General features: G+C 39.8%; 1 protein-coding gene across 4 annotated transcripts in view; it reads right to left on the bottom strand.

The window, feature by feature from the left end:
* The window catches only part of nsmaf (neutral sphingomyelinase (N-SMase) activation associated factor), an 84,337-nt gene that overhangs the window by 43,985 nt on the left and 12,792 nt on the right, over positions 1 to 27,560 (bottom strand). For 3 of the 4 annotated variants that reach the window (XM_078540450.1, XM_078540446.1, XM_078540448.1), the window contains exons 4-18: positions 27,265 to 27,332; positions 27,124 to 27,160; positions 24,471 to 24,521; positions 21,390 to 21,461; positions 20,353 to 20,400; positions 20,153 to 20,205; positions 18,153 to 18,282; positions 11,919 to 11,990; positions 11,513 to 11,621; positions 8,568 to 8,744; positions 8,357 to 8,436; positions 5,661 to 5,751; positions 1,474 to 1,537; positions 1,319 to 1,370; positions 1,104 to 1,224 (exon numbers count right to left, since the gene is read on the bottom strand). In XM_078540450.1, the coding sequence (XP_078396576.1) occupies positions 1,104 to 1,224; positions 1,319 to 1,370; positions 1,474 to 1,537; positions 5,661 to 5,751; positions 8,357 to 8,436; positions 8,568 to 8,744; positions 11,513 to 11,621; positions 11,919 to 11,990; positions 18,153 to 18,282; positions 20,153 to 20,205; positions 20,353 to 20,400; positions 21,390 to 21,461; positions 24,471 to 24,521; positions 27,124 to 27,160; positions 27,265 to 27,332 (1,225 nt within the window). The remainder of the gene's footprint in view (positions 1 to 1,103; positions 1,225 to 1,318; positions 1,371 to 1,473; positions 1,538 to 5,660; positions 5,752 to 8,356; positions 8,437 to 8,567; positions 8,745 to 11,512; positions 11,622 to 11,918; positions 11,991 to 18,152; positions 18,283 to 20,152; positions 20,206 to 20,352; positions 20,401 to 21,389; positions 21,462 to 24,470; positions 24,522 to 27,123; positions 27,161 to 27,264; positions 27,333 to 27,560) is intronic. The other variant, XM_078540447.1, reaches the window with a different exon arrangement.

Genomic DNA, 27,560 nt, shown 5'->3' with positions numbered 1-27,560 from the left:
AAGGGATGATGGTTGGATTCTCTCTTGTTGGAGATGGTCATTGCCTGACACTTGTGTGGCACGAATGTTACTTTCAGCCCAAGCCTGGATATCGTCCAGGTCTTGCTGCATTTGGACACAGACTGCTTCAGTATCTGAGGAGTTGCGAATGGTGCCAAACATTGTGCAATCATCAGCGAACATCCCCATTTCTGACCTTATGATGGAAGGAAGATCATTGATGAAGCAGCTGAAAATGGTTGGGCTGAGGGCACTACCCTGAGGAACGCCTCAAGTGATACCCTGCAGCTGAGAGGACTGACCTCCAACAACCACAATCATTTTCCTTTGTGCTAGGTATGACTCCAACCAGTGGAGAGTTTTCCCCCTGATTCCCTTTGACTCCAGTTTTGCTAGGGCATCTTGATGCCACACTCGGTCAAATGTTGCCTTGATGTCAAGGGCAGTCACTCTCACCTCACCTTGGGAGTTCAGCTCTTTGGTCCATGTTTGAACCAAGGCTGTAATGAGATCAGGAGCTGAGTGCCCCTGGCAGAATCCAAACTGGGCGTCAGTGAGCGGAATATTGCTAAGTGAGTGCCACTTGTTAGCACTGTTGAGGACAGTGGTAATTAGGTAATGACAGGTAATTATTTTATTTAATGACAGGTAATTATTTTATATTTGCTTCTAATTCCTCCACTATTCTCTACTCTCATCTTTTTTGTCGTTCATGGGATGTAGGCATTACTGGTAAGGGAAAAGATTGATCAAGGGCCTCTAAAATGGAAAAATTGCTATGGTCTGGGAAAGAATAGAGGAGTGAGAGTAACAGGATAACTCTTTCAAAGAGCTGGCACAAGCACATTGGGCCAAATGGCCTTCTTCTGTGCAGTACAATTCTATGATTCTGAATGTAGATTTACATGATTCGCATTTCTGTTAGAAGGAAGCTTTTGATCAATTAAACAACACCTGCTGCAGTTTTTAGGGAATAAATCCTTTAATGCCCAGATACGTGAACATAAATAAAGACTTGAGTGCTGAAATATGCATGGTACTTCCATGCATGGAATATAGAATATAGAAAGAAGAACTTAAAAATCTCTACCAAGTCTAAGTACCTGAAGCCCATGGTGGAAGTTCCACAGAGTCTACCATCTTGCCTCCCTGCCTCTTCCCAAGGTCCAACTTCAAACTGTTCACAATGAAGCTGGAATTTGTGCCATAAAACTCTGGGATCAACTAGAAAGTGAAATAATGATTAGCAGAACAATTGATAATTCTGATATGTTATTCCACGGATGACACAAGAATAAATATAACATTCATCTCCTACCTCTTTGAAATCTGTTGCACCTTCTAAACAATTTCTCCAGGTCTCTGCAAAACTAAACATAGCATAGATATGTACTAGAAATATAAATATCCACATACAAACACACAAATATTTTTAATGAGGCATCAGATTGTCCCAAAGGTATTAATACGAACCTGTTGAACATTCTATCTGCATTGTCAAATTTTCCATTTTGTAAACACAACATATATTCAGGGGCTGAATAAGAAAAAAAAGAGAATAATTTTTTTCTGAAAAAAGTGTCCACGTATATAATCCTCCAATTTAGAAACAGGAAATGCTGCAAAAATAAAAGTCTGTCTGCATCTGTAAAGAATAAGCGCCAGTTAATATTTTGTGCAGTTTGTGTATTGCCTTCATTCTCAGTTTATATTTCAGATCTCCAGAATTTGCAGTTTAACATTTAACTTATAAATTAGTTCATTTCAACTCCCTCAGCAAAAAAGATAATTTTTAAAAACACACTTAACATGCAACACCTAAGCACATTAAAAAGACATTAAAGTGATATAAGGGGCATATAACATGAAACCACACATGTCCAATTATTTTTCATTTATTAATTTTAGTTGATAAAAAAAATGTGCAGTGGGGAAGCATATGCACAAAAGCCCAAATTGACGACCAGTTATCAAGGCTCTTAGCTGGGAACACACATTTATAATGTTTATCTTTAAATTTATTACTTACAAGCGCCACATAAAATAGTGGAAGAATAAAGGTCAGAAAAAGCATCCGATGGCAATACGTCATTTAAAAATTGTTTTAATCTTTATCTTGCTTTTCGCCCTTTCACTTTCTGAACTGTTTGGCTTTAGCGACTTATATGCAGGTGGTGCAACTTTATAGTGCCACATTGGTCATGTCAAGATTGCAGCATTGGAACACACTTTTGAATACTCTTTTTTTCCCATTGCAGTTGCTTGATTGTTATGATCCCTATCTGAGATTACCCCTGTAGAAGCCTGATACCAGGGTGGAACCAACCTGATAGATCCTAACTTTTATTTGTTTGTTTAAATACATGGAGAGTAGCTACTGAACATAATCACAGGAATCAGCTGATGAACTATATTACAGTACTCTTTCACCCACAACTATATCGTTACAGATATATACAGATTTGTAAGGGTAACACAAGTCACAAAAGCTATCTTATACTTTAATGTACACAGCATGTACCCAGTCCATGTAAACCTATGGCACCCTGTGGTCAGACACACCAAACTCTGACCTCAAGTGACAGATGCCACCTCAACCAGATGCTATGGATCTCTCCTCAACCCCTTCCAAGTGCTTGTCACACCGTGAGCCAACCAGACTCACGGAATTCCGTCCTTGACAGGAGGGTTTCCAATCTCCACTCTCCAAAACCTCACCTTGGTATCTTCTCCCAAACTGATGCTTTCTCTCAGACACCTTCCACAAGGGTTCACCTCTTGGGTTCCGAACTCTCCTTCTGATGTTCCTTTTCCCTGGGTCACCACATGCATTCAAGCTGTCTTCCATGCACTCTCTCTCACCAACTCAGCCTTAACAGTACACCGCTACTTCACATGCCATAGCAAAGAATTACAGACCTTCAGTTGGCTCTTTAAACCTTGTTTCTTGCAAGCTATTCTCACTTTAAATCTGAAACTTGATGCCTTACTCTCTGCCCCTCACTCTTAACTTCACTTAACAGGACCTTTTCCCAGATTCCTTTACTTCCTTTCACTACAAGGACTCCTTTGGACATTCCTCGCTTTCACTCTCCTGGATTTTTGGGTTTTCTCTTCGCTTGGGATCTTTATGTTCTTTTGGGAAATCTGCAATTCCCTCTCCCAGTGTCCAGTCTCTCTGGAGTCCTGACTTCAATTGAATTTTAAACTGCTGTTTCTTAAGCTGTGTGTGTCTGTCTGTGGGAGGAACCTGCCTATCTGGCCCCGCTGATGCTAGGCAACAGCATTATTCTTTCTACTCGTGTGCTTACTTTTTCTTTACAGGGGTCATAAACCTCTCATTAGAAATGCAAGCAGCCCTTAAAAGTGGAACTAAAACTCCATTTGACCTTTCTTAACACACAGATACAGAAATACAAATCAAACAAACTGTAAAACTAAAACTCATTCCTAACACCCACAAATACAAATATAACTTATTTGAACTATCTCTATTTCCTAACATGATGAACTGGCAGTATGTTCACAGCTGCAGTTGAATTTGGTGAAGGGTTAGGATGGTAAATAGTAAATAAAAATGTGATAAATTTGGAGCTGCTTACTCAATAACAATTCTCTTCTGCGTAGCATTCAATAGGTTACATATTTACAAGCTACAATTTGATCAGAGGTTTTATACCATCATAAAAAAAATGTTTTTAGGTCACTCTTTAAAAACATTGGACCAACGTACGACCGAAGATATGCATCCAGGACTCTGGAAGTCCTAAGTCCTACGTGGGAATTGCCCTGGAAGTTTCAACTTCCAAAGGGCAATTCCCCTGCTCCCAGGGACCTCCGCAAATGCCAACGATTCTGAGTTAGAGTCGGAGACTTTGGACAGTTCTGCATTACTTACCTGGATAGTTAACCAGGAAACGTTAGACAGATTAAAACCTAGTCTACCAACTGGTTAACTACAGAAATGACCCCAAAATCAATCCCCCGAACCCCTAACTACCTTGATGATCATTCTCTCCCCACCCCGCCACCGCAGAACCGATCCGACTACCACCTTGGTGCCCTGGCTACCACTACACCACACCCCCACCCCTCGGACCCGACTAACCTCCTGACCACCCAACTACCTCCCGACCTGACTACATCCCCTGACCACCTAACTATCCGCAGCGCAAGTCCCCTGCCGACTATTCTCCCAACCTGACCACCCCTCCCCGCCCGACCTGCCTACCCCTCCCAACCTCATGATTACTCTCCTGACCAGGCCCAACACACACCACCACCCAGCTCGACTACCCACTCAGCTACTTACCCCCCCCCAACCCACCTATCTACTTACCCACTCAGTCATCCATTCATTTAACATTCAAACTGAACCTTTTGTTATGACAGGCGGGTGGTAAAAGACAAGCTGCTCAAATCCCAGAGTGAAACTTTAAACAGCTGCCACAACTATTTTCAATTTGTATTTATTTCGCGATGGGGGCTTTGAATTCAGTAAAAAGGCCACCAAGGCTTAGAGGTTTCTTACAAAACTAAATTAAACCTTTATTAATAACAAAGAGACTTTAAGCACATACATAGGTTTACAAATTACTGCTATGATAGCTCCTAGCTCCCCTAGTTAATCTAAGGCAACAGTAAAAAGACACAGATTTTAAAAGGCCCAGGCAAAGTAACATGACACCCTGAATAGTCGAATTCAAAGTGAATTTTCTTAACTTCAGTTCTTGCAGACAGCAGTTTGGGGAGAAAGGCTGGAGGCTTTTCACGCTTGTTAGATCTTAGAATGCTTTCCCTTACACACAGCCTTCTCTCTTTTGTACATATTTTCTCCATTGAATGCAAATATGTCTTTGGGTTCTACCTCTCTAATTATAAAAATCTATCATAGTACCAATTTTGCCAGTAATCTTTGGGAAAAATAAACACACTTGTTTCTTAACTTCTCCTGACTAGGTGAAACATTTCACCCCCTCTTTTGAATTCAAGCTAGTCTGGTTTATTCAAAAATGCAAATATTCCCTTTACACCTCACATTCTAAAACTTCCCCCATGTTTACCTATTTATCATATCAAACTTAGTTTCTCTTTTTACATCAAAGCCTTCAGGCCAGCTGTCTCTAATTCAATTAAATCCCACACACACATACATAGACACAAACCCCACTATTACTCTACTTTACAATAAATTACAAATAACATTATGAAAATTATATCTTTCTGACACCTTTAAACTTACCATATGGCAGCTAGTGCCGTAAAAAGAGGGCATATCCTGTCTTCCCCGACTCTACTGTGATCTGACGGAGTTTCCGGAGAAGAGCTGCAACGTGCTGTATATTTCTGTGAAAGCCGGACTCGAAAGACCGCATAGAGTCGGGGAAATTCACTTTGTGCAGAGGCAATCCAACGCCACTGCCAGAAGATATAAGCCCTTATAAAGACCTAGAAACCTGATGAACAATTTGATTTTTAAAAAAATCACAGATAGTGTAATGGATAGGATAACATCAGTACCAGATTTTACAGTATTACAGTGGGCAGGTTGCAATGGAAGATAAGCTTATTTGCTTTTATGTGCATTTTGATTTTCTACCCATAAAAGTCATCAGAGATCATTTTTAACCAATCAGTAGTTAAAAAAAATGTTACCTTACCAACTCTCACAAGGTAGAAGAGGACATAACCTGGGGAAGAATAATGACTTCCATACATGAATTTTGGGTCGGGCATTTCTCGATAGCGAGCCTAAAATGAAAGAACATTGTGAATCTATTTGCTGTGTTTGTCCTTATTTACTCAATTTGATTTAGATATAACTAGTAGGAACATGGCGATGTGTTTTGTAAAATCATTGTGCCTACCCCCACCTTGAATCTTTGCAATAATCAACAGGAAATGTTGATACTGAGAAAAAGAACATTTCACCATTTGGACACTGTCAGCAGGTACTCACAAGCATGGTCATATATAAAATGAAGCCATGTTCATTTTACATTAACAATGTACCTTAGATATAACTTAGCCCCAAACTCAGCATAATGTCTGCACTTCTCAGCTTTATGCTGTGTTAGTGTGAGATTGACAACTTGCATCAATCTATGGGCAATTTTGCATCATGACCTCAAATTTATTAGAACCATGAAGACTGTCTGAACTCATTTTACACAGGAATTCATTTCAGCTGACTTTAGCTTACACTGGAATCTAACTCATGCCATATGACAACACAACTTGCATTTATATAGTGCCTTTAATATAGAAAAATGTCCCAAAATATTTCACAGGAGCATAATCAAACAAAACTGGAAGATGAGCCAAAGGCGGCACTGGGGGGCTGACTTTGGTCAGAGCTAGGTTTTAAAGAGAGTCTTGAAGGAGGAGAGAGAGATAGAGAGGTATTGAGATGGGATTCCAGAGCTTGGAAGGCACAACTATTAATTGTGGTGTGGGAGATGCACAAGATGAAAGAGTTGAGTACTGCAGAGTTCTGAGTTGTAAGGTTGAAGGAAATTACAGAGGTAAGATAGGAAGGAATGATGCCGAGAAGGGATTTAAACATATGAATAGCAATTTTACATGTGAGGCATTAGGGGACTGGCAATAATGGTCAATGAGCATAGAGGGATGAGTGAGTATGGATGTGATGAAGGATAGGGTAAACACAGTTTTAGATGAGCTGAAATTTATGGAAAGTACACTACTTTAAGCAAAACTAAAATCAGGCAAAAAAAAAAATCTGCAAGGAAGCAGCTATGCAGACATTTTATTGCCTCTCTTTGTTTTTGGAGTTTGGGATTAGGACACCAGGTCTTATTCAGCATGAACAAACCAAATTATGTTATGGTTACTGCTTTTTTAATATTAAACTATACACAAAACAGACTATTATGAATTAAATCACAAGTGATAAACTCACAAATTCACTTAAGTTAATCACATGAAACTAGTATCTAGTTACATTCTGAAGTAATTGCGAAGATTTTATTTCCCCTCAAAATTTCTACAACAAAATCATACTACTGTTACTTGCTCTGAAGTCAGAAACATTAAAACATAGGGCTGAGAGGAAAACTGCAAAATACTGTACCGTCAATCATAGATGAGAGAGTAATAGGAATGGCATTCAAGCAGTCAACAATAGGCCATAATTTCCGAGCTCCAGGGCATCGTATCTAGTACCCCAAAGTTGCACTGGGGAACGCTCCCCCGACCCCCACTAGAATTTCCCAAGGTTTGCACGGCAATTGCCTTGCAAGTGCAAAACCATCCCCACCCCAAATGGGACTCTCACCCCTGTCCCCCCGCCACCCTATGGGACTCTTTCCCCCCCACGGGACTCCCCGCCCCCATCGCCACTCCCCAAGGCCTGACCCTACCCACCCCCCCTCCCCACTAGGGCCGACCCAACTCAAGCACCTTCCCCCCCGCCCATATGGCCTGACCAAACTCGAATCCCCCCCACCCCCCGACAAGGCCCAACCTCCCTCCCACGACAAGGTTCAACCAGAATCAACCAGCCCCCAACCCCCACAAGGCCCATCCCCCTCGGCCCGATACACCCCTACCCCTGCCAATTCCATCTACTTACCTTGTACAAGACCTTTAAACCTGGCTGGACCTTTAAACTTATCTGGTTTAGACAGCTAGTGTTGTTAAAAAAAAAAATGGTGTGGCTTTCTTACCTTTGACTCCACAGCCCTCGATGCTAGGTGCCGGGAATGCACTGCACTGCCCAGATCTCGTTGGCCTGAATCAGAAGGCCAGACAGGATAGGATTGGCTAGATTTCAAGGTAACAGCTTTTGAGTGGAGTGGCAATCCAACTTAATTGCCACTCCATCGAAAGTTATTACTTTTGTTTACACCAGTTCGATTTGGGCCTGAAGGATTCACCATCATACAGGTAAAACAGTTAAAATCAAATCAGGCACGCATAGATGAAAGAAACCCCCAGTCAGTAATAACTAGAACTGGAGTGAATAATTTATTTGTAGTGACATGGTAATCAGAAGTTTCAACTTTGTGCTCAACGCTTGTAGATCTAACGCACACAGCAAGTGGTGGTTATGTTTAACCACCACCATTTTAAGTAGTCTGCACTAAATAAACGAAGATGGGAAATGTCAAGAGGACTATAGTTTCCACTAAATTGCTTTTAAAGCTATTAACATATAGAAACATAAGCACCCTGCTGCACACAAGATTTGGCCAAATGACTGAATATTATTAACTAAAACCATCTGAAACTATCAACAGTTAGTCAATTATTATTAAGAGACTTTCAACCAAAAAGCTATCAAGGTATACTCAATTCACCAAACGTGATTTATCCATTTGAAAAGAAGCCATACCAACAATCGATCCAGCCGCTCTTGATTTAGGGCACCAACTGGCTTCCTAAGGTCTCGAAATATTTCAGGATTTGATAGGTCTGTTTCAAAACAGAAATTAGAGATGTGCTATTATTTCTGCACAGAAATGTACATAACGCCATTAAAAACATGTCCATTTTAAAAACAAATTGATCATCTGGTTTCGGAAAATAATAATTGATAGTGTTACCTAGTTCTGAGGAAGTATAATCAGCTATGATCCAAGGAAAGATGGGGTACTGGGACAGGTCATTACAGCTGCGGTCAGCCAGGTTGTTGAGGTGCAGGAGATACTGATAATTTGAGAGATATCCTCTTTGCCATTGTAGCATATAGCTTTCAGCTGTGTGCTCAGTAATGTGATTTTCTGCAGAAAGAAATTTTGAGGGAAACAAAGCCTTCACAATTACTGTTACATAATGTAGCTAAATGATAGCTTCTTTCTATAAAGGAACCAGTAATTCTGTTCTGATCTTTTTGTTTTAAATCATATGTAGCTTGCAAAATGAAATTAAACATCCTATAATCTTGCTTTAAATTAGGTAGGATTAGCATGTAATCTCAATTTTTTTCTGGTATGCTGTTTTATAACAGACAGGTCTTGTGGCACAGTGGTAACGTCCCTATCTCTGGGTCAGAAGCTCCGGGTTCAAGTCCAAATTCAGGACTTCATGGCCATGGAAGGCCTGATGGCAGGTGGCAAGAGGAGAGTTTCCTGGTCAGCCACACTTTAGAAGACAGCGGCAAACCACTGCAATACTTTGCCAAGCACAATAATGGATCAATCTAATGAAAATCCATGGCTATCAATGCACTCTTAGGGCATGGTACCTGAAGGAGGAGGAGGAGGAATTTTAAGAAAGTGAGTTTACCTACTTCTCATCCCACTCATCTCTTCTGGCAGAAGGGAGACAGGTGAGGTGACCTGGCTCTTTTCCAATCCCGAAATGGGGCTACGTTTTGCAGGTGGCGCTGGGGCCAAGTTGGTGGGCCACTGAGTTAAGCAAGGAGTTGTGGAATGGGCGGGGGGGGGTTGCAAAGAGGGGAAATTTGGGGGTGTGAGTATGTTGGGGTACCCCCAATAGGCTCAGGGAGCCCATAACAGAGGTACTCCAACTTTGCCTGGCCACCAGCCCAAGCAGTCAAAGCTGCAATGCTGCACAGTTGAGGCTGAATTTTCTCCCCGTTGGGAAGTTGCATACGCACGAAAGAGCGCACTCATCTCCCTGAGGCTCTAAGTGCAGCCTCAGGGAGATTGGCTCTAAATGTAAAACAGCTAAAAATAGAAAAATAAAATTTCCCTTCCATGTTCCCTGACATGAATTGGGACATGTCCATAATTTTTTACACAATCTTTATTAAAATTTTTTAAAGCCTACATGAAACCTCATCCCGCCGGGGCTCCTGGCCTGCCCGCCAACCTTCCTTTAATTGCTTAATTGGCCATTGACAGGTCAGTGGGCGTGCAGCTGATTTTGCTGCGCTCCCGCCTTCCTGAAAATTTAACTCGGGCGCGATGACGTCGGGAGTTCCCCCCAACGTCACCGCGTGTCATTTTATGCGTCGGCGAGCAGGCCCCGCTCCCGCTCGCCAACTCGTAAAATTCTGCCCTTGGTGTGGGCTTCTCCAGTTACATCCCAACGGCAGGAGGCTCTTAGGTGGCCATTAATTGACCAGTTAAGGGTTTTAACTAGCCCACGGACAGTCGGGCCTCCCAACACTTCCCCACTGCTGGTAAAATTGATAAAATTAGGGCAGGCAGGTAGGCAACAGAAACAGCGCCCAAGGCATGGTGCCCAATTTCATGGTCACCCACCATCCCACTCCCCGCCCTGTCTGCCAACCCACCCTTGGGGACTGTAAAATTCAGCTCTGTTGTGTGAAACCAACCCAAAAGCACTTGCAAATTATAAGGTAACTTTTACTACAGCAAAGAGAGGGTGGTGTGAACAGACACTTAAGCAGTAGGAAGAGCAGATAATTAAGAGTTTAAGTTAAACCTAAACAACTGACTTCACTTATCTCCATTTTTTTCTATAATTCCATTCTGTGACAAGGGAAACATACAGAAAAACTTCAACTGTGAGTTGCTTGTTTTCCTTTCTTCTGTTGACAAAGGATTCAATCCATTTAGCATTTCCACTGAGATTAGGAATTAGTCGCACAGGGAATCCCTCCTCTTAGCACTTTCACACCTCAATTCATACATACGAATTTGATTTAAACTTGGGTCAAACCACAAAAATTGACAAACTGAGCAACAACATGTTACTTTATGATTCTGATCAACAGCTAAAAACATTTAAATTGCTCAAAACGAGGATACTTTCAGGGCATTCTACAATGTTAAAATATGAAATTAAATTAATGGTAAAACATGGGACATGGCAGAAGTAGTAAATAAAGCTAATTTTCATTGATCCTGCAATGCTTAAAAGGTTATGAAATTCACATCTGATAGACCATAAATACACTGTAGAGAAGAGAGGTAATCATCAAGCAGTCTTTAAATATATTTCTGATAAGCACTTAGTTAAACGGCGACTGAAACAAGGAGATAGGTTTGAGGACAGTCATATTGAGAATGGAGGAGCTAAATTTTTATTCATTAACCCAGATTGTTTCAGCAATCACTATTGCACATAAATTCAGGTTATCTGTACTGTGGGATTTAACAAATCCTCTACGTCAGCTCCCCGATTGATCCTGAACATTGCTCACACAAAATAAACAGGAAGAGGCAGAAAAAGACAGTACGGTGATTCACAATATTTTGATGAAAAGATTCCACTTTTGAAAAAGAATCATATCAATGTATAAATTCAGTGTACACGAGTCTGACATTGGTTTTACTGAATTAATTTGTAATCTGTCAAAATAACCCTTATACCTGTCAACAATAAAAGAGCATGTTGTAGCGCTTTCACCAGACCAAGGCAGACTAATTCAGGTTCCAAGGTTGACTACCACTTGAATCAGTCTATCTCAGTTCAAAAAATATGGTCAGTTTTCACACGGATTTGGGAAAAGATGATGGGTTAATATTTTTTCCACCTAGAATTGGCAATTGACGTTTGGTAATTAAATGGAAAGTCAGTTAAAATACACGAGTGACATATTTTGAGAATAACTAACCTAAAAAGGTTGCAATATAGTAGTAGAGTTCATCACGATCTTTGGAGTTATAAAATTTCAAGTAGATATCAGAACAAAGATCATCTTCTGTGCAAAAAACCTCAAGGCCCTAAAGGGAGAAACAGTGGAGTGAGCAAAATAAAGTGTTAACATCACTGTATTACAACTCCAGGGCAACCTGTATGACAGCAAACATTGTATAATCACCAAAGTTCCATGGTGAAATTTAAGTGAACACCTCATTTTAAAAACAGGCAACTTACTGTTCTAGGGATGATATTAGGAAATATATAACATTGAACAACGATTGAAATGTTTTGAAATTCTTTTAGTATTTCAATTACGTACATCAATTGTAAATTGCTTCAAAATGCACGCAAACAAATTAATGTCATTAGTTACTCACCAAAGGTTTTAATCCGTGCCGCCTTTTGTAAATACGTCTTATCTCGTGCAACTTTACTTGTACAACTGTCTCCTAAAAGACATTACATTGCTATCCTATTATATGTATCAGTTATTTAGGAGTATTATAAAATAAGACATTGATGTCACACACTTACACAGGCTTTTTATAATATAGATTACAAGAACAAACAGCACAGAAATGAATTATTTGTCCCAATCAGTCCATGCAGTGTTATGTTCCACTTAAGCCTCTTCAGTCTTTCCTTTTCTAACTCTATTAGCATAACTCTCAATCACTTTTCTTTTCAATTCTATCCGTCTAGAATTAAACTCTAATGCTTTTTTTTAATGGCCTTATTAACCTGCATCACTATTTTTAGTAGATGGTGTATTTGTACTCCCAGATTCCTTTGCTCCGCCACCTCATCTATTTATTCTTATTTTCCAAGTATTATGTGGCTTCCCAATTCTCATCCTTTTCCGTGTTGAAATTAATTTGCCAATTAAATGTCAACTATGCAGGCTTATTAATGTCATCTTGTAATTTGTTTCAGTGTTCCTCAGCACTGAGTACTCCTCTCCACCCCTCTCACTTTGGTGTTATCCGCAAATTTGGAAATAGTGCTTTAGATTCCAAAGTCTAGATCATTAATATAAATTGTGAACAGTGGTCGCAGCACTGATCCCACTGGGACTCCACCTATCCAGTTTGCAACTCTGAATAGCTACCCTTTAACCCTGCTTTCTGTCTTGTACCCAACTGGCTATCCATTCTGCTACTTGTCCCCTGACTCCACATGCGTTGACCTTGTTCATTACTTTATTATGTAGCACCTTATTGAAGGTCTTTTTGCATTACCCTTGCCAACTCTCTCCTTTCAACAAATCAGGTTGGATAGGAAAGGTTTCCTGTTTTTAAATCCATGCTAACTATTCATTATATTATTTCTGGTTTATAGATACTTTTGTCTATTTTCTCTTTTAGTGGGGATTCTATTATTTTTCCTATCATCAATGGTAAACTGACTGGTCTATAGTTTCCTAGACATAATGTTATGATCCCTGAAGACCGAAAACATTGGATGATAAAAAGATCTTAAAGAAAACTGTTCATGAAGCCCAAGCTAGCTCTGTAGTGTCAGTTTCCTCTATTACAATGTCAGTTTTATTTTGGTGCCATCTAAAGGGAATCTCTGGCATCTAGGAACAGCAGATCTGGAGTCACATGTAGGCCAGACCAAGTGAGAATGGTAGATTTCCTTCCCTAAAGGGAATCAGTGAACCAGGAGGGTTTTTGCAACAATCAACAATGGTTTCATAGTCATCATTAAACATTTAATTCCAGACTTGTATCGAATTCAAATTCCACCATCTGCCGTGGTGGGATGCGAACCCGAGTCCCCAAAGCATTACCCTGTGTCTCTGGGTTACTAGTCCAGCGACAATACAACTATCATTGCCTCTCCAGAATTGCACTCAACCACAATCTGTAACCATTACCATCAAGCTAGGGGTCAATCCTGGTTCAATGAAGAGTGCAGGAGGACATGCCAAGAGCAGCACCAAGCATATCTAAAAACAAGGCGCCAACCTGGTGGAGCTACAACTCAGGAGTACTTGCGTGCCAAACACCATAAGCAGCAAGTGGTATACAGAGCTAAGCGATTCCAAAATGAATGGCTCAGGCCTAAGCTCTGCAGTTCTGCCACATCCAGTTGTGAGTGGTGGTGGACAAATAAACAACTCACTGAAGGGGGAGGCTCCATAAGTGGCACTTGCTTAGCAATAGCCTGCTAACTGATGCTCAGTTTGGGTTCCATCAGGGACACTCAGCTCCTGACTTCGTTACAGCCTTGGTTCAAACACGGACATAAGAGCTGAACTCCAGACTGAGGTGAGAGTAACTGCCCTTGATATCAAGGCAGCATTTGACCGAGTGTGACATCAAGGAGCCCTCGCAAAACTGGAGTCAATGGGAATCAGGGAGAAAACTCTCCACTGGTTGGAGTCATATCTAGCACAAAGGAAGACGGTTATGGTTGTTGGAGGTCAGTCATCTCAGTTCCAGGGCATCACTACAGGAGTTCCTCAGGGTAGTGTCCTCGACCAACCATCTTCAGCTGCTTCATCAATGACCTTCCTTCCATCATAAGGTGAGGATGTTTGCTGACGATTGCACAATGTTCAGCACCATTCGTGATTCCTCAGGCGCTGATACAGTCCATGTCCAAACGCAGCAAGACCCGGATAATATCCAGGCTTGGGCTGACAAGTGGCAAGTAACACTCGTGCCACACAAGTGCCAGGCAATGACCATCTCCAGCAAGAGAGAATCTAACCATCACCCCTTGACATTCAATGGTATTACCATCGCTGAATCCCCCACTATCAACATTCTGGGAGTTACCATTGACCAGAAACTGAACTGGACTAGCTATATAAATACTGTGGCTAAAACAGCAGGTCAGAGGCTAGGAATCCAATGGCGAGTAACTCGCCTCCCGACTCCACAAAGCCTGTCCACCATCTACAAGGCACAAGTCAGGAGTGTGATGGAATACTTTCCACTTGCCTGGATGAGTACAACTCAAACAACACTCAAGAAGCTTGACACCATCCAGGACAAAGCAGCCCACTTGATTGGCACCCCTTCCACAAACATTCATTCCATCTACCACCGATGAACAGTAGCAGCAGTGATTACCATCTACAAGGTGCACTGCAGAAACTCACCAAGGCTCCTTAGGCAGCACCTTCCAAGCCCTCGACTGCTACCATCTAGAAAGACGAGGGCAGCAGACACATGGGAACACCAGAAGCTGGAAGTTCCCTTCCAAGCCACTCACCATCCTGACTTGGAAATATATCACCATTCCTTCACTGTCACTGGGTCAAAAGCCTGGAACTCCTTAACGGCACTGTGGGTGTACCTACAGCTCATGGACTACAGCAGTTCAAGACACCTCACCACGACCTTCTCAAGGGCAATTAGGGACGGGCAATAAATGCTGGCCGTAAATTAATTTTTAAAAAGCCAATTAGATTGAAAAATTCTCAGAGCAAACTACGAAGTGAAAAGCACTACTATTCACTTTTTAGTCATTTAAGAGAGTGAAATAAAGATTGAGACATACAATTGGGATTAAGAATGAAACTGAAATATCAAAGAAAACTTTTAAAAAAAAGCTTTTCAGGGCCAGTGAAGCTTATCAGCAGAAATAATTACTTAGTACATCACTAAAAAAAAGTTACATCTCATTCAACAAGGCATTAAACTTGCAATGGTTGTATTGTGGGAATAGTGCCTGAAAAGTTGAAGTTAACATCCAAGCATTGATTTCTGTGCTGATTACATCTGTGAAGACTTCAACAGAGAACCCTGATTGGAACCTCCAGTTTCCGTGTTCAACTGTGCGTGTCCAGATGTCAAATGTTGCTGTCTACTTTACACAGTACTGACAGTGAACGCCGATAGTTTTGCCATCATTGCAACAGCAAATTCTGGGCCATTATATAGTGTAAAAACGCCTTTGCTATCTCCTCTCTCGATTCTTTTAAAATGCACAGATGCAATCTATCATGCCCAGGAATTTTATCTTTTGCATTTGATTAGTTCATTTAATATCTTTTTATTTTAAGTATGGGTATATTCATTTCTAATTTCACTTCCGAAGTCATGCCCACTAGGTCCTTCCCCTGATATATAATATTTAATATTTCTGCCATTTTGCTATAGCTGCCTGTGATTTTACTTATGTCCCTGCCGAATATTTCACTATTTTTGTTTCATGTTTCTCAATAATTTAATTTCATAGTTCCTCTTTACCTGCCTATATTTATTTTTACTTCTTTCATAATCACTTTGAATTCTCTCTTGTCGTGCTCTTCCCCCCTGATGTCTGCACTTTTAACGTCTTTCCCTACCCTAAATTTTTCTGTATGTCTTTATTCATCAATGTCTCATTAGTGTTTAGTTTGTTCTTGTCTTTTAGCCAAATATGCAATCTGGCCATGCAAGTGAAATTTATATGCTGATTTCTTTGATATTCCACTGTTCACCCTAAAAGATTCACTAATTACTTCACTTATGACAAAGAAATTCAAAACCATATTTGTGATGTGAGGTGCATTGGTTAAAGAACTTGTAAAGAATTGAATTGCATCAAGTATGTTAGATGATGCAGGATGGCTTCAATTCTGAGAAACGAGATTATAACGTAACTCAGTTTTGAATAAGTCTTGCAATATTTTACTGCACCGAAATTACTTGCACATACACTGCAGGAGTTTCAGTAGAAAAGTCCCTACTATATTCAAGCTTCCTTATTCAACAGATATGCCTGCCCCTTGTGGAAATAGATTGCAATCCCTTTTCTGTCCACAAACGCATCCGATTGTCTCCGAAACCCATTTTTCCCGTCAATTCGTTCGAGTTAGATTCATTTGAAAAAGAGATGGAATTTTAGGTTTGGGGGAAACCTTTTGTATGCAAAGCTCCTTTCTGAACATACATTCCCCCAGTAGCCTATACATAGTGCATATGCTTGAAAGAGGTGAGATAACATGAATCTCTTTCAGTGCACCATAAACAAACTTGGGGAACAAAATTTCACTGAGGCCAGTTGTTTCTAGGCTGACAAAAGATCCCTTGCTGTGGAGCAGTTATACCAATGCATCCGCAGTATTTTGCTTTTAAAGCAATGACAATCCCTGGCTTGTATCAGTCCAGGTTTGCCTGCTCCATACAAGCCGATGGAGAATAGAAGGATTGTAAAGCTCCATAGATAAGCCTTGTGAAAAGATGTCTTTCAACACTATAACCTACACATCTTCACATTTAAGGTTGTGATCAAGTTTGCTGAATTTAATTCAGCCAATATTAAACAGCATCACATTCAACAGGCTGCATTTCTCAGAATGCATTTATATGTCATGCAGCAAATGAAGAGCCAAGTGTTTTTGTTGTAGCTCTGCCAAATCCACTCATTTCCTCTTTTTGAAGCCAGCTTCCATGTCATGTGGCATTCTGATGTGATGACTTAACAAGACTGCCCACGACTGGAAAAAATAGCTTGACAAACTGGTGAAGACCATAATTATATTGGTTGTTTAGGCTCTCCATGAGTCAGACCACTTCTGACTCTGTATTTACACTGCAACTTTAAATTGGGACTGTTAAATGCACCCTTGGAAGCTGTACAATATTAACAGTCTAGTCAATTCTTTATTTTCCAAAAGCTCAAATTATTATTAACCCATTCATTGTTTTCTATCAAATATTAACCAAATGCAAAAAAGATCAATTAAAAACCGTTCATAAACTTTTTAAGCTAAATTGTACACAAGAATCTGCAGTTAAATTTCTGTTATCTGGCACTCTACCAAGTGACATGTTCTAGTAACTGGAATTTCTGTTGGGACTGCTTTTTGACCGGTGTTGTGTCTCTTCCTTCAGAAGCTGACGCTAACACTTGCTGCCTGTCAGTGCCACTCCCACTCAACCGCTAAAAAACTCATGGGTGGTTGTTATCTAGGCCACTAGGGTAGTCTAGATATCACTGTTCTGCTGCACCATGTTGCCTCACTGCCACTCACTAGATTTGTGCACTCCTGTATCTCTCGTGAGACCTCAACAACCGCATCACCACAAGATCACCCAGGAGCTTTCTGATTGGTTGAAAACACGGAACTCTTAATCTTTTGCTTAACTGGCACCATCCCATTCCATGTGCATGACAGATAATATAAATTTTACTCTACTTTAACTAGTGTTTTGGTTATCTGAGAACCAACATCAAACACTAAATCCCTTGTACTTTGGGTGAAATATTTGGGATTCTGAAATGCTGTTTTTTCCCAATGAGATGATTTTTTTTTTAGAAAAAGGGGAAATAATTCTAACAAGGTCACTTACAACAGACTGCAAAAAAACAGTGCAAAGATACCGCTGATTGTGCAAAGGCCATTGTCATGGTAACAAGGTAACCACTGATTAAGTCTAGGATTTCTTAGTCTGCATGGTTCAACACAACAATAGGCAAGGCATATATTCTGAGTCATTAAAGGGTGCGTGCAACTTATTTTAGGCTCAACAACTGGGAAGAAAACAATTTTAAAACACTTTAAAAAACTGAGGTTTTAAAGTAAATATACAACATTAAGGAATCTTCTGGATTTTAAGCAAAATTTTGAAGTTATATACTGGGTAAAGTAGCAACAGCAAATAACTTACAGGATAGCCATTCAGAGGCTGGAAATACAAGTTTTGGTTTGTGATGCAAACATGTCCAGGATTAGATACCAAAGGAGTTACCATTTCAGCCTCACACTCCATGTGGGGCCTTTCAGTAACACTCTGAAATCTATAAGAGACACCAGTTACTAAGGATTGACAAAATAAGGGGAGTGTTAACAATATCATCCTAACAGCAATATATATATGAAAATAGACAATATATACATTACAAAACGATACAGGTCATAGAATTACTAGAACTCAAGCCTCGTAAAAATAGTATTTTATTTTCACGTATAAAGCTATAAGAGGAATTGATTCCAAAAATGAGTCAGCAGCCATAAAATGATAACTTGTATTTAGATAGTAGCTTGAATGTAACAAAACATTCCAAGATGCTTTACAGGAGCCTGAACAAACAGAAGTTGTCACTGAGGAAATATTAGGACAGGTGACCAAAGGTTTGGTCAAAGAGGAAGGTTTTTGAATGTCTGAGAGGAGGGAGAAAATTCCAGAGCTTAGGGCCTACGAAGCTGATGGCATAGCCACTAGCTGTGAAACAATGAAAACCAGGGATGGCCAAGAGGTCAGAATTGTAGGAGCACAGGAATCTCAGAGGGTTGCAGAGTTGAAGAAGGTTATACAGGTAAGGGCAGGTGAGGCCATGGAGGGATTTGAGAACCAGCATGAAAAATTTAAAATCAAGTCGTTGCCAGACCAGGAGCTAACAGAGGTCAGCAACCACAGGGGTGATGGGTAAACAGGAATTGGTACAAGTTAGCATATGGGCAGCAGAGTGCTGGATGAGCTCAGGTTTACAGAGGTGCAAGTTGGTGGTCATGGCATTGAAGAGGATATGGGATCAGGAGCTCTGCTCAGGGTAAAATAGGATGGCAAGGTTGCTAATGGTTTGGTTCAACTTCAAACAATGGTCAGGGAGATAGGAGTTGGTGGTTAGAGAATAACATTTGTGATGGGGATCAAAGACATTGGCTTTGGTTTTCCCAATATTCATTAACAAAGAGGGAGCTTTCCGCTGTCTGGACACCACACGCTTGAACTCTCCCAAAATCCTGTCAGCTTCAAATGTCCTTAAGAACTTTGATCATGTATTTGGTTGCTTCCCCTACTTCTTCTTATTTATTTCATATATATATTTTGTGAAGTATGTTTGGCACATTAAAAGCACTATATAAATGCAGACTGTTATAGTAGTGGTGGTGGGGGGTTGGGGGGGGACGCGGTTGGTAGTTTGCAAATACTTCTACTTAAAGCGGTGTTCATTTTTAACCGATAATTTGAAAATTAATTTTATGAGATAGGATCCAGTAAATACCCTTCAACCCATTTGATCTCATACTTGCAGAAAATTAACACTATAGCTTTTAACATGCACTGAACCAGGCAGTTACGATTTTAGGAAATATGGCTCATCTTAGATTTGCTTTTTGCTGATTAGTATTCCAACTAATGAGCAATAAATATTTATTTATTTGTTGACCATCAAAAACCATTTTTTCCATTAAAAAAATGTGCTAAAAATATTCTGACACAACCGAAGATGAAGAAATAAAAGTGAGAACATTCAAAATCATACGATCTTGAAAAAAGCACATCAAAACTAATATATTATACTTCAGTAACCGGCTCTTAATTTGTCCAGCATTCATAACCTAGTGCAGTAGTACAACTATTTCATAAATTACAAAAGAACATTTTCCCACCATTTCTATTACATACATTTATTGGTAAAAAATTATCCACTCATACACTGACTGCACTGCATTGGCGAAAACTAAGTGTTATCATCAAGTAATATTAGCACTGTCCATCAAGATTACTTAAAACTAAAAGCAGTGGAAATTTCTATTTCGATACTGGAAACCTGTTCTCAATTTCGTGCACTAGAAAGAGCATTTACTAGAAAGAGCATTCAATAGTCATATTATTAGGCTTTGAGTATTACGCATTAAGCCATTATAGCCCATGTACAGTACCTGTTTTTATCAAATGAGGTCCGAGCCAAACGAGATTGCAAAATAGCTGTGATCTACAATGGGAAGGGGGGAGAAAAAGAATTAGAGGAGGAAGGCAGGTTTCATACCAAAAAATATTAGTACAAATAAAATTAATGTGCTAGTTAAGGTTATTTGAGTACCTGATTTTAATGATTGTATTTCATTTTGAAATCACTTACCATGGCAATCTGGTCTGCCATTTTGTCCAACTGAGAAGCTCTGTGCAGCTATAAAGGAAACATTAGTAATTTCATCATTTTAGTCAGTCTTTATATAGGTGAAGTATTTTAACCAGAACTACAATTGGTAAGATAAGCAAAGCAAATAACTTCAAATATGATGCTGTATGTCACCTTTTAATCAACTTCCCATGGCAATGCAAGGCCATCATCAATTAGGGGCTTATCCATGGCTGATAATGGATATTATGCAATCCATTATATTGGATATATTATATCCAATGGCTATTGCATATGTAGCCAAATTATATGGCAGAGAGTTTTTTGTCAACTGTTATGGTTCAGGATCCTCACTTGTGCCTCATGAGCAGTAAGGACCCTAATGTCAAAGAGCACTTTTACATTGTTGTTCCTGTCTGAGTCCATTTTTCCACTTTGGCAGTAACTTGGTGTTGAATGCTTTAACAGGATCAAGCTTGGAGCATGAGGTTGTAATGAGACAAGCTTGTAATGATCAATCAACCCAGACAAAGGCAGTTAATCAGTCTCATTTAAAATGTTGTCCTAAGGCTTAACCTTTAGTCATGTGCGAAGGATCGCAAATCAAATACATCAATTTACCTATTTATTACTTTGGTGCATACCCAAGTTTCTGAGCCAAGTATAAAAATGGATATTACTAATGTGTTGTAGAGACATATTTGAAGATTTGCAACTTATGTTTGATTTCCATATGTGGAGATAGTTTGTTGCAGAGTTTACAAATGCAACGTGTCTACATTAATTAGAAAAAAAGTCTCCATTGGAGGAAATCATGTTGCCTAAGTAAATTGTACCACTAGTTCCACTGTCTTGAATGGATCGTTATTGATTATGAAAGTAGTTGGAATGACTGCATGGTTTATTTATTGTCCAAGATGATCAAACATCAAATATTTTCTACCATTAACTTTGTGATTATGCAGGGTGGTAAACAAAAATAAATTACAAGGAATCACAGTCAGGCTCAAAAGTACTTTCACCTCATAACATTTTACCTGGAGTAAACTTTGCACAACATCTTCTGCTTTTGCAATGTCCTCTATCCTGAAAACATAGTCCTTTGGGCCCTGGTTAAAAAGTAGATGAAATTACTTAACTTACTCAAATTATTTTCAAATAGTCACTTGGTAGTATAGAATTTGTGCATTGCTGAAAAAAAGAAACTTTTTTTTGTCAAAGCTTTTCACCCTGCACATACCAGGACAATTTGCAAGAATATCAAATGTAAAGGGAACAACAATTTATACTGTATGAGGAGGTGCTGATTGATTGACAAGTGGACTCTGATTGGTAGAGGCATTGTCATGCAGAATGCACCAGTTGGTGACTAACAGTTAACTGCCAAGTATTGTTTGAAATTTAAACCAGGCAGCTTGATCAAGGCATTGCTCTGAGGAATGAACCAGTGAATGGCTGTCACTTATTTTGTTTAGCTGAAACAGGTGCAAAGCGTGTACATGTTCTTTCTGTCTGAAAAGAACAGGGCCCTGTGTAATCATATATGTAGTTTCCAGTACATGCAAATGCGCCATGCTGCAAGCCCAACTGACAATCTTAAATTGATTGTCAGCATAGCACACTGAGCATTGTTTAGCAAATGTTGTTCAATCATGGAATCACATCTAATGTTGGACACTGCGTTTTGAGTTTTGGAAGCACAGGCTGATTGGGCACGGTCTGTACCCTGCCCGCTGTGAACAACAGCTGGGACATGCTGTTTGATACGATTTGCCAGTCTTTGAGGCGTACGGCCTACAAACCTAGCATCACAGTGGCACTGAAATTCATATACCACATTACTCATTTGTGTAATAGGCAAAACATCTTTTTGGCTTGATGGCAACGTCCTATTAGTGGTGAATACCAGTCATGTTGCTGCTGCATAACAGCAGCATGAAACAGCTAGCTTCACCTGTTGTTCGAATTTCTGAGATACCTTGCCCTTCCAGGGTAATCCAAGGTAGCCTGGGCACTTTTCAGGGCTGAATGTGACAGCCTTAGGCCTGTTCATCAGTTTGCACAATATACAGCGTGAAATGATCTGATCAGAGTAGTCATTATCCTGCAGGATGCCTTTGATACGCCCTATTTCGGCATCGAGCTTGCATAGTGAGCAAAGCATTTACGAAGTTGCCGACAAGGCCAATCTTATAGCACGTGGAACTTTAAGAATCCCAACACATATACTGACCAGTGAAGGTAGGCTTGCAGTAGACTGTGGTTGCAAACTCCCTGGCAGATTTCTCAATTAGTACATCAAGGAAAGCGGATTCATTTGACTGCTCCATTTTAAAAGTGAATTTAAGTGCAGGATGGCTCATACAGTATAAATTCTCTTCTCATACTATATAAAAAGTTGTTCCTTTTACATTTTGCAAAATGTGCTGATGGGTGCAAGAAGAAAGGCTTCGACAAACATCTCTTTTTTTCAGCAATACTCAAATTATTTTCAATTAGTTTAGTTTGAAATATCTCCTATACGGTTCAATATAAGCATGCCGATTCTTATTTAGCTTGTCAATAATACATGAGCTAAACTGCACAGTACAAGGAAAATTGAATTATTTTACAATAGCAGACATTTTATGTGATTTTCTAAGAAATAAAGGGCATCAGCCAGCTATAGCTTGGGGCAGGGGCAGTTGCAGTCTAATTGAAGATCCATTGTTCTTCTGCGAAGTTGGTTATGTGGTAACTAATACATGCAAATGGATACATAAAATTAGACCAAGACATTGCATTCAACAAGAAATGTCTGCCCTAGCAGGTTTTTTATGCCCCTGGTTTCAAAGCATATCAGGCTACACAAAATTCTAAGCGTTTCCAAGAATTCATTATGAGTCATAACTCCATTTAGTTATTAAAGCCTTGTCTCACAATACAGAAACTGTCACTTTATGTTTTCTTCAAACAAATGGTTTTAAAATGAAAATACTGAGGCATAAAACACAACTGTAAAGCTTTAGTTCTGCAAAAAGAACCAGCTTCCTTCAACAAACTAACAGCTGCATTGTTCATAAACATCCCATTTTGAAGATCTATCAAGAAACAAATTTGTTAGATTTACAAGTCTTGCTGCTGCCTATCAGACAAGGATACCATTTGAAAATAGATATACTGACCCCTTGTGGACTAATTCTATTATTTTTCTGTTTCTTTTCGCTTCAGTGCATTTAGATTGTTACAAAATCCAACTAAATAGTTTAAGCTTTTGCACCCTGATCTGAGTGTATTATTGCCCAACTTTGAGATATCAGAAGTAGGCATCTTCAATGAGAAATATACTGTGATTAATGAGTAATCTTTTCAATCTGGCAAAGTGATTCATTTAAAAATACAGACTTTGGTTCATAGGAACCTTGTTTTTTTTGGAAAATCAAAATCAAAAAGTATTGGGAAAAATTTGGACAGCAAAATTTCATCTAATTTATGCCCATGATTGATATTTTTCATCTCCTCCCGGATTGCAGCCTTTCACAGGAGAACCTTCAGTACTTTCCCAGTATTGTTAAATTGTAGAAACTTCCAAATGCAGTAACATGAGCTCAAGTAAACAAATAAAAATATGACAAAAATACTACAGGGTAATAGCCTGAACAAAGGCAAAACTTACGATTTTGAAAAAATTAATTCAAACACACAGAAGAGTGGTTTTTAATGGGTTGTAGAATTTATGCTGTTTAACAATCCTCAAGCACATTTTGATTAGGTGGTTCTACAGCAATAAGGCCACTTGGCACATTTACAAAACAAACTGGGGCTGATGCAGTTTCATTTAATACAGAAGTATTATAGTAGACATAGGCTCTACAAATACCAAATCTTCAAAAGCCACAATCTACTAAATTTAATTTGAAAAGTGTTACAATGAACTTCTGAGTAGATCACACTTAACTATGTGTGAAGAGACCATTACAAGCAAAACAACACATCAAATAAAGAGGGAGCTTGCTGCAGGCATTATATATTTTAATGCAAGTTAAAATTCTGTTCTTTCACAGGACAAATTTAGTGCATACATAGACAGAATTCAACAGCGCAGTTTAATAACTAAGGAAAGTAAGAGATCAACCTACTCTTTCAATTTTATATGGAGCCACTAGTCTTTCTTCTTTGATTAAACAAATCTAAAAGAGAAAACAAAACACAATTACTGCCACAGCAAAATGCAAAAATTCTCCCACATTTTGAAGCTTCAACTGCAACTTCAACAGTAAACTTGATTTTAGTTGGCAGCTTACCAATCCACGACACTCTGACACACACAGTGTAATGCAGCCTATCTTTCCTCCACTTCCCCAAAGTTATCACTGAAATATACATCGCCCACATTCAAAATGGCAGTCCTGTTCTCAGGCTTCCACCAATGCTGTTCTAAAGCTACCAATTTTTTTTCCCTCCATCCTGTGCCATGCCAGGCTTGGAAGCCCACTATGAGTAAATAAATGAACTCTCTCTCTAAACAACTCCATCACACATTGTTGTGCTAATATGCCTCTGTAATTATGTAAAGTGATAAGAAAATGGAAAGCCTTAAAATGCTATTTTTTACAGGATTATTCTACGTTTTCAAGTTTTCCTCTGTTGTAATCAATAAAAACGTAGTACCTAGGTTACAAATCTGTTCTGGCAAAGGATATAAGAAAATTTAATTTTAGAATGCAAAAAGTGCCATTTTTCTCAAAAAGATTATTCTGAAACATTTACATTTTGTAAAATGGGAAAAACGCCCACCTCCATATATTGTCCAGGATTTGTAGCATTTCTAAATGACAGGACAGCCGGGGCCAGCAGGGGTTGGGGGGGGGGGGGGGGACAAGGCCAGCAAAGTATCATAAAGAAAACATGGCTGGAGGTAGGCAAGAAAGCGAACAGCTGTAGGGTTGTCACAGGAACATGGGTGCAGTGCCAGAATTGATTCAATAACCTTGAGAGGTCTGGCAAGCTGAGTGGTATGTGTAATGGTAAGGTGGCAGCCCTACATGTCTTGTACAGTGTCCATGCAATAGGAGGAGAGGTGGCTGACCTAAGCATAGGGAATGCCCAAGGACCACCTTGCAGTGAGCCACACAATTACTCACTGCAGTGATCAGGGTCAATGGCTGCTTGCAGCCGGCCTCCAAGTGGCGCAACGGTAGACATTTAAAGTTGCACAGTCTGACAAGCATAGCTGGGTCATGAGACAAGCGTGACACTGTGCATCACTGTCAAACAGGAGAAACAAGCTCAATGCAAGGGAGTAGAGACACACAGGAGCTGGTGTATGCACAGGAGGTGGTTAACCCTTCATTGCTCTAGTCATGCAGAGAGGATTGGAGATTGGATGGGCTGCAGCAGGCTAGCCTGTCACAAAGGAGAAGGTGGGTGTGGAGTCCAGAGAGGATGAGGAAAACAATGATCATGGGCACCAAACCTTCTTTCATGTTGTGGGCATTGAAAAGCTTTTAGAATGAGTGGCACCAGCTAATGGGCGTAACACAAATGTGCAGCAGCTGGCGATGGAGACAGTAGCTGTTCCAGCCACTCCCCATCAGAGGATTAAGAGCAGGCCCAGCAATGCTCAGTTTCCTGTAGATGGCGAGCCTTGGGAGTCATCATCAAAGTGGCAGATACTGGAACAGCAGCGTGTAATGTGTGGACATCTGTCAGAGTTCCCATAGGCTGCTTGCTCCAGACAATCCCTGAAACAATCCTGATGTACAAGAGCTGAGTACCATGGTTACCTTCATTGCCACAGGGCACAACCACCCCCCCCTCCAGCATTCGGCATAGGTCAGCAACCACCCGCCTTAATAGAAGCAGTCTGCAGAGACACTGCTGCCCTGATATTTCAATGAAGCTAAGCCTTTGTATGTAGGCCATTTGAGCTTCTTCAGTGCTTATTGCCCCTATGCACACTTCCCATCCACGTTTTAACATATTAAATCCACTGGAATCATTGTTCTTGCACTTAAATACTTTAAAAAAAATAAACATTAGATCCACAAATTCTGAGCCATCACATCCACATAACCAAATAAATGAATTTCACTTCAGCTAAGGCATTTTCTTGTAATAATGCACCATTCAGCAGTTGAAGATGCTTCCTGACACAGGAAATCTTTTGAAATTCACCCTTCAAAAGGACTTACTTTATGTTTCATTTTGCTATGTTTGCCAGCATCCTCCATCACATGGGTTTTGTTACAGGTAACACCAAATTCATGTGATTCAGTGCTGCAAAGCTTGAGGCAATTCTTAGCCAGCCTACCAAACAAGATCTTAAAGTGGCTTACAGAAGGCTACTGAGACTAGAGAGGTCAGTATCCCTGCTTCAACAGTCCCTGGAAATCTAGCAACCCAGATGCTCTCAGCACTCCCTCCCAGCATAACCTCTTCCCATCAAGCACTCAATGCTGCAGCCTCTAGCCTGCTTGCCAGAGTCCTGTGTTACTAACTTTCCCAGGCCTAGGTCCAAAGACAAAGAAAGAGATAGGCTAAAATGAAAATGGGAAGAAAGGGGAAACGAGAAACAGCAGGGAAAGCAAGGAATAAAGAGAGAGAAACAAGTGGAGGGAGGAGGCAATGAGCAAGCCACAGGTATGTGCAAGTGATAGACTGAATGAGGGAAAGTGTGAGCATGACAAACAATTGCAGTATGCAAGACTGAGAGAAAAAGCGTGCACCAGAGACAGAGCACACAAAAGAGAAAGGCACACACACGAGAAATTAAGGTTAAAAGATTCTTACCTGACAGCACGTGATGCAAAATCCACAAATTCGATTTCTGGAAAAGCATGATTTAATTGAAATAAACATGAATTCACTACTCACTGAGTATTGTATCTCAAATAAAATTGAAAACCTGTATATACATAAGCCTAAACTCACTCTTCAAAAGGATTATTACTTTTCTTATCTTCTATCTCTTCAATTCTGCTGCACTCTCTGAAAGGGAACTGCAAATTTTCAAAGGTCAGTGTACAGCAAAAGTTCCAATCTCTAAGTTATACATAAGGACTTAAGTTCATATAAAGCAAATTAATTTTCATTAGAAGAAATATAAAGACATTGCACACAGAATGGTAATGGCAGTCTTCACAATAAAAAGTGGAAACATTTCCATCTTATTTCAAAGTTATATATGTAAAATATTAATTCACATATTGGGTGCTAATAGAGCAGAT

This window comes from Cetorhinus maximus, chromosome 4 (assembly GCF_964194155.1).
Source record: "Cetorhinus maximus chromosome 4, sCetMax3.hap1.1, whole genome shotgun sequence".
Lineage (NCBI taxonomy): Eukaryota > Metazoa > Chordata > Chondrichthyes > Lamniformes > Cetorhinidae > Cetorhinus > Cetorhinus maximus.
The sequence above is the reverse complement of the archived record's forward strand: the minus strand, read 5'-3'. Positions and strand labels throughout refer to the sequence as shown.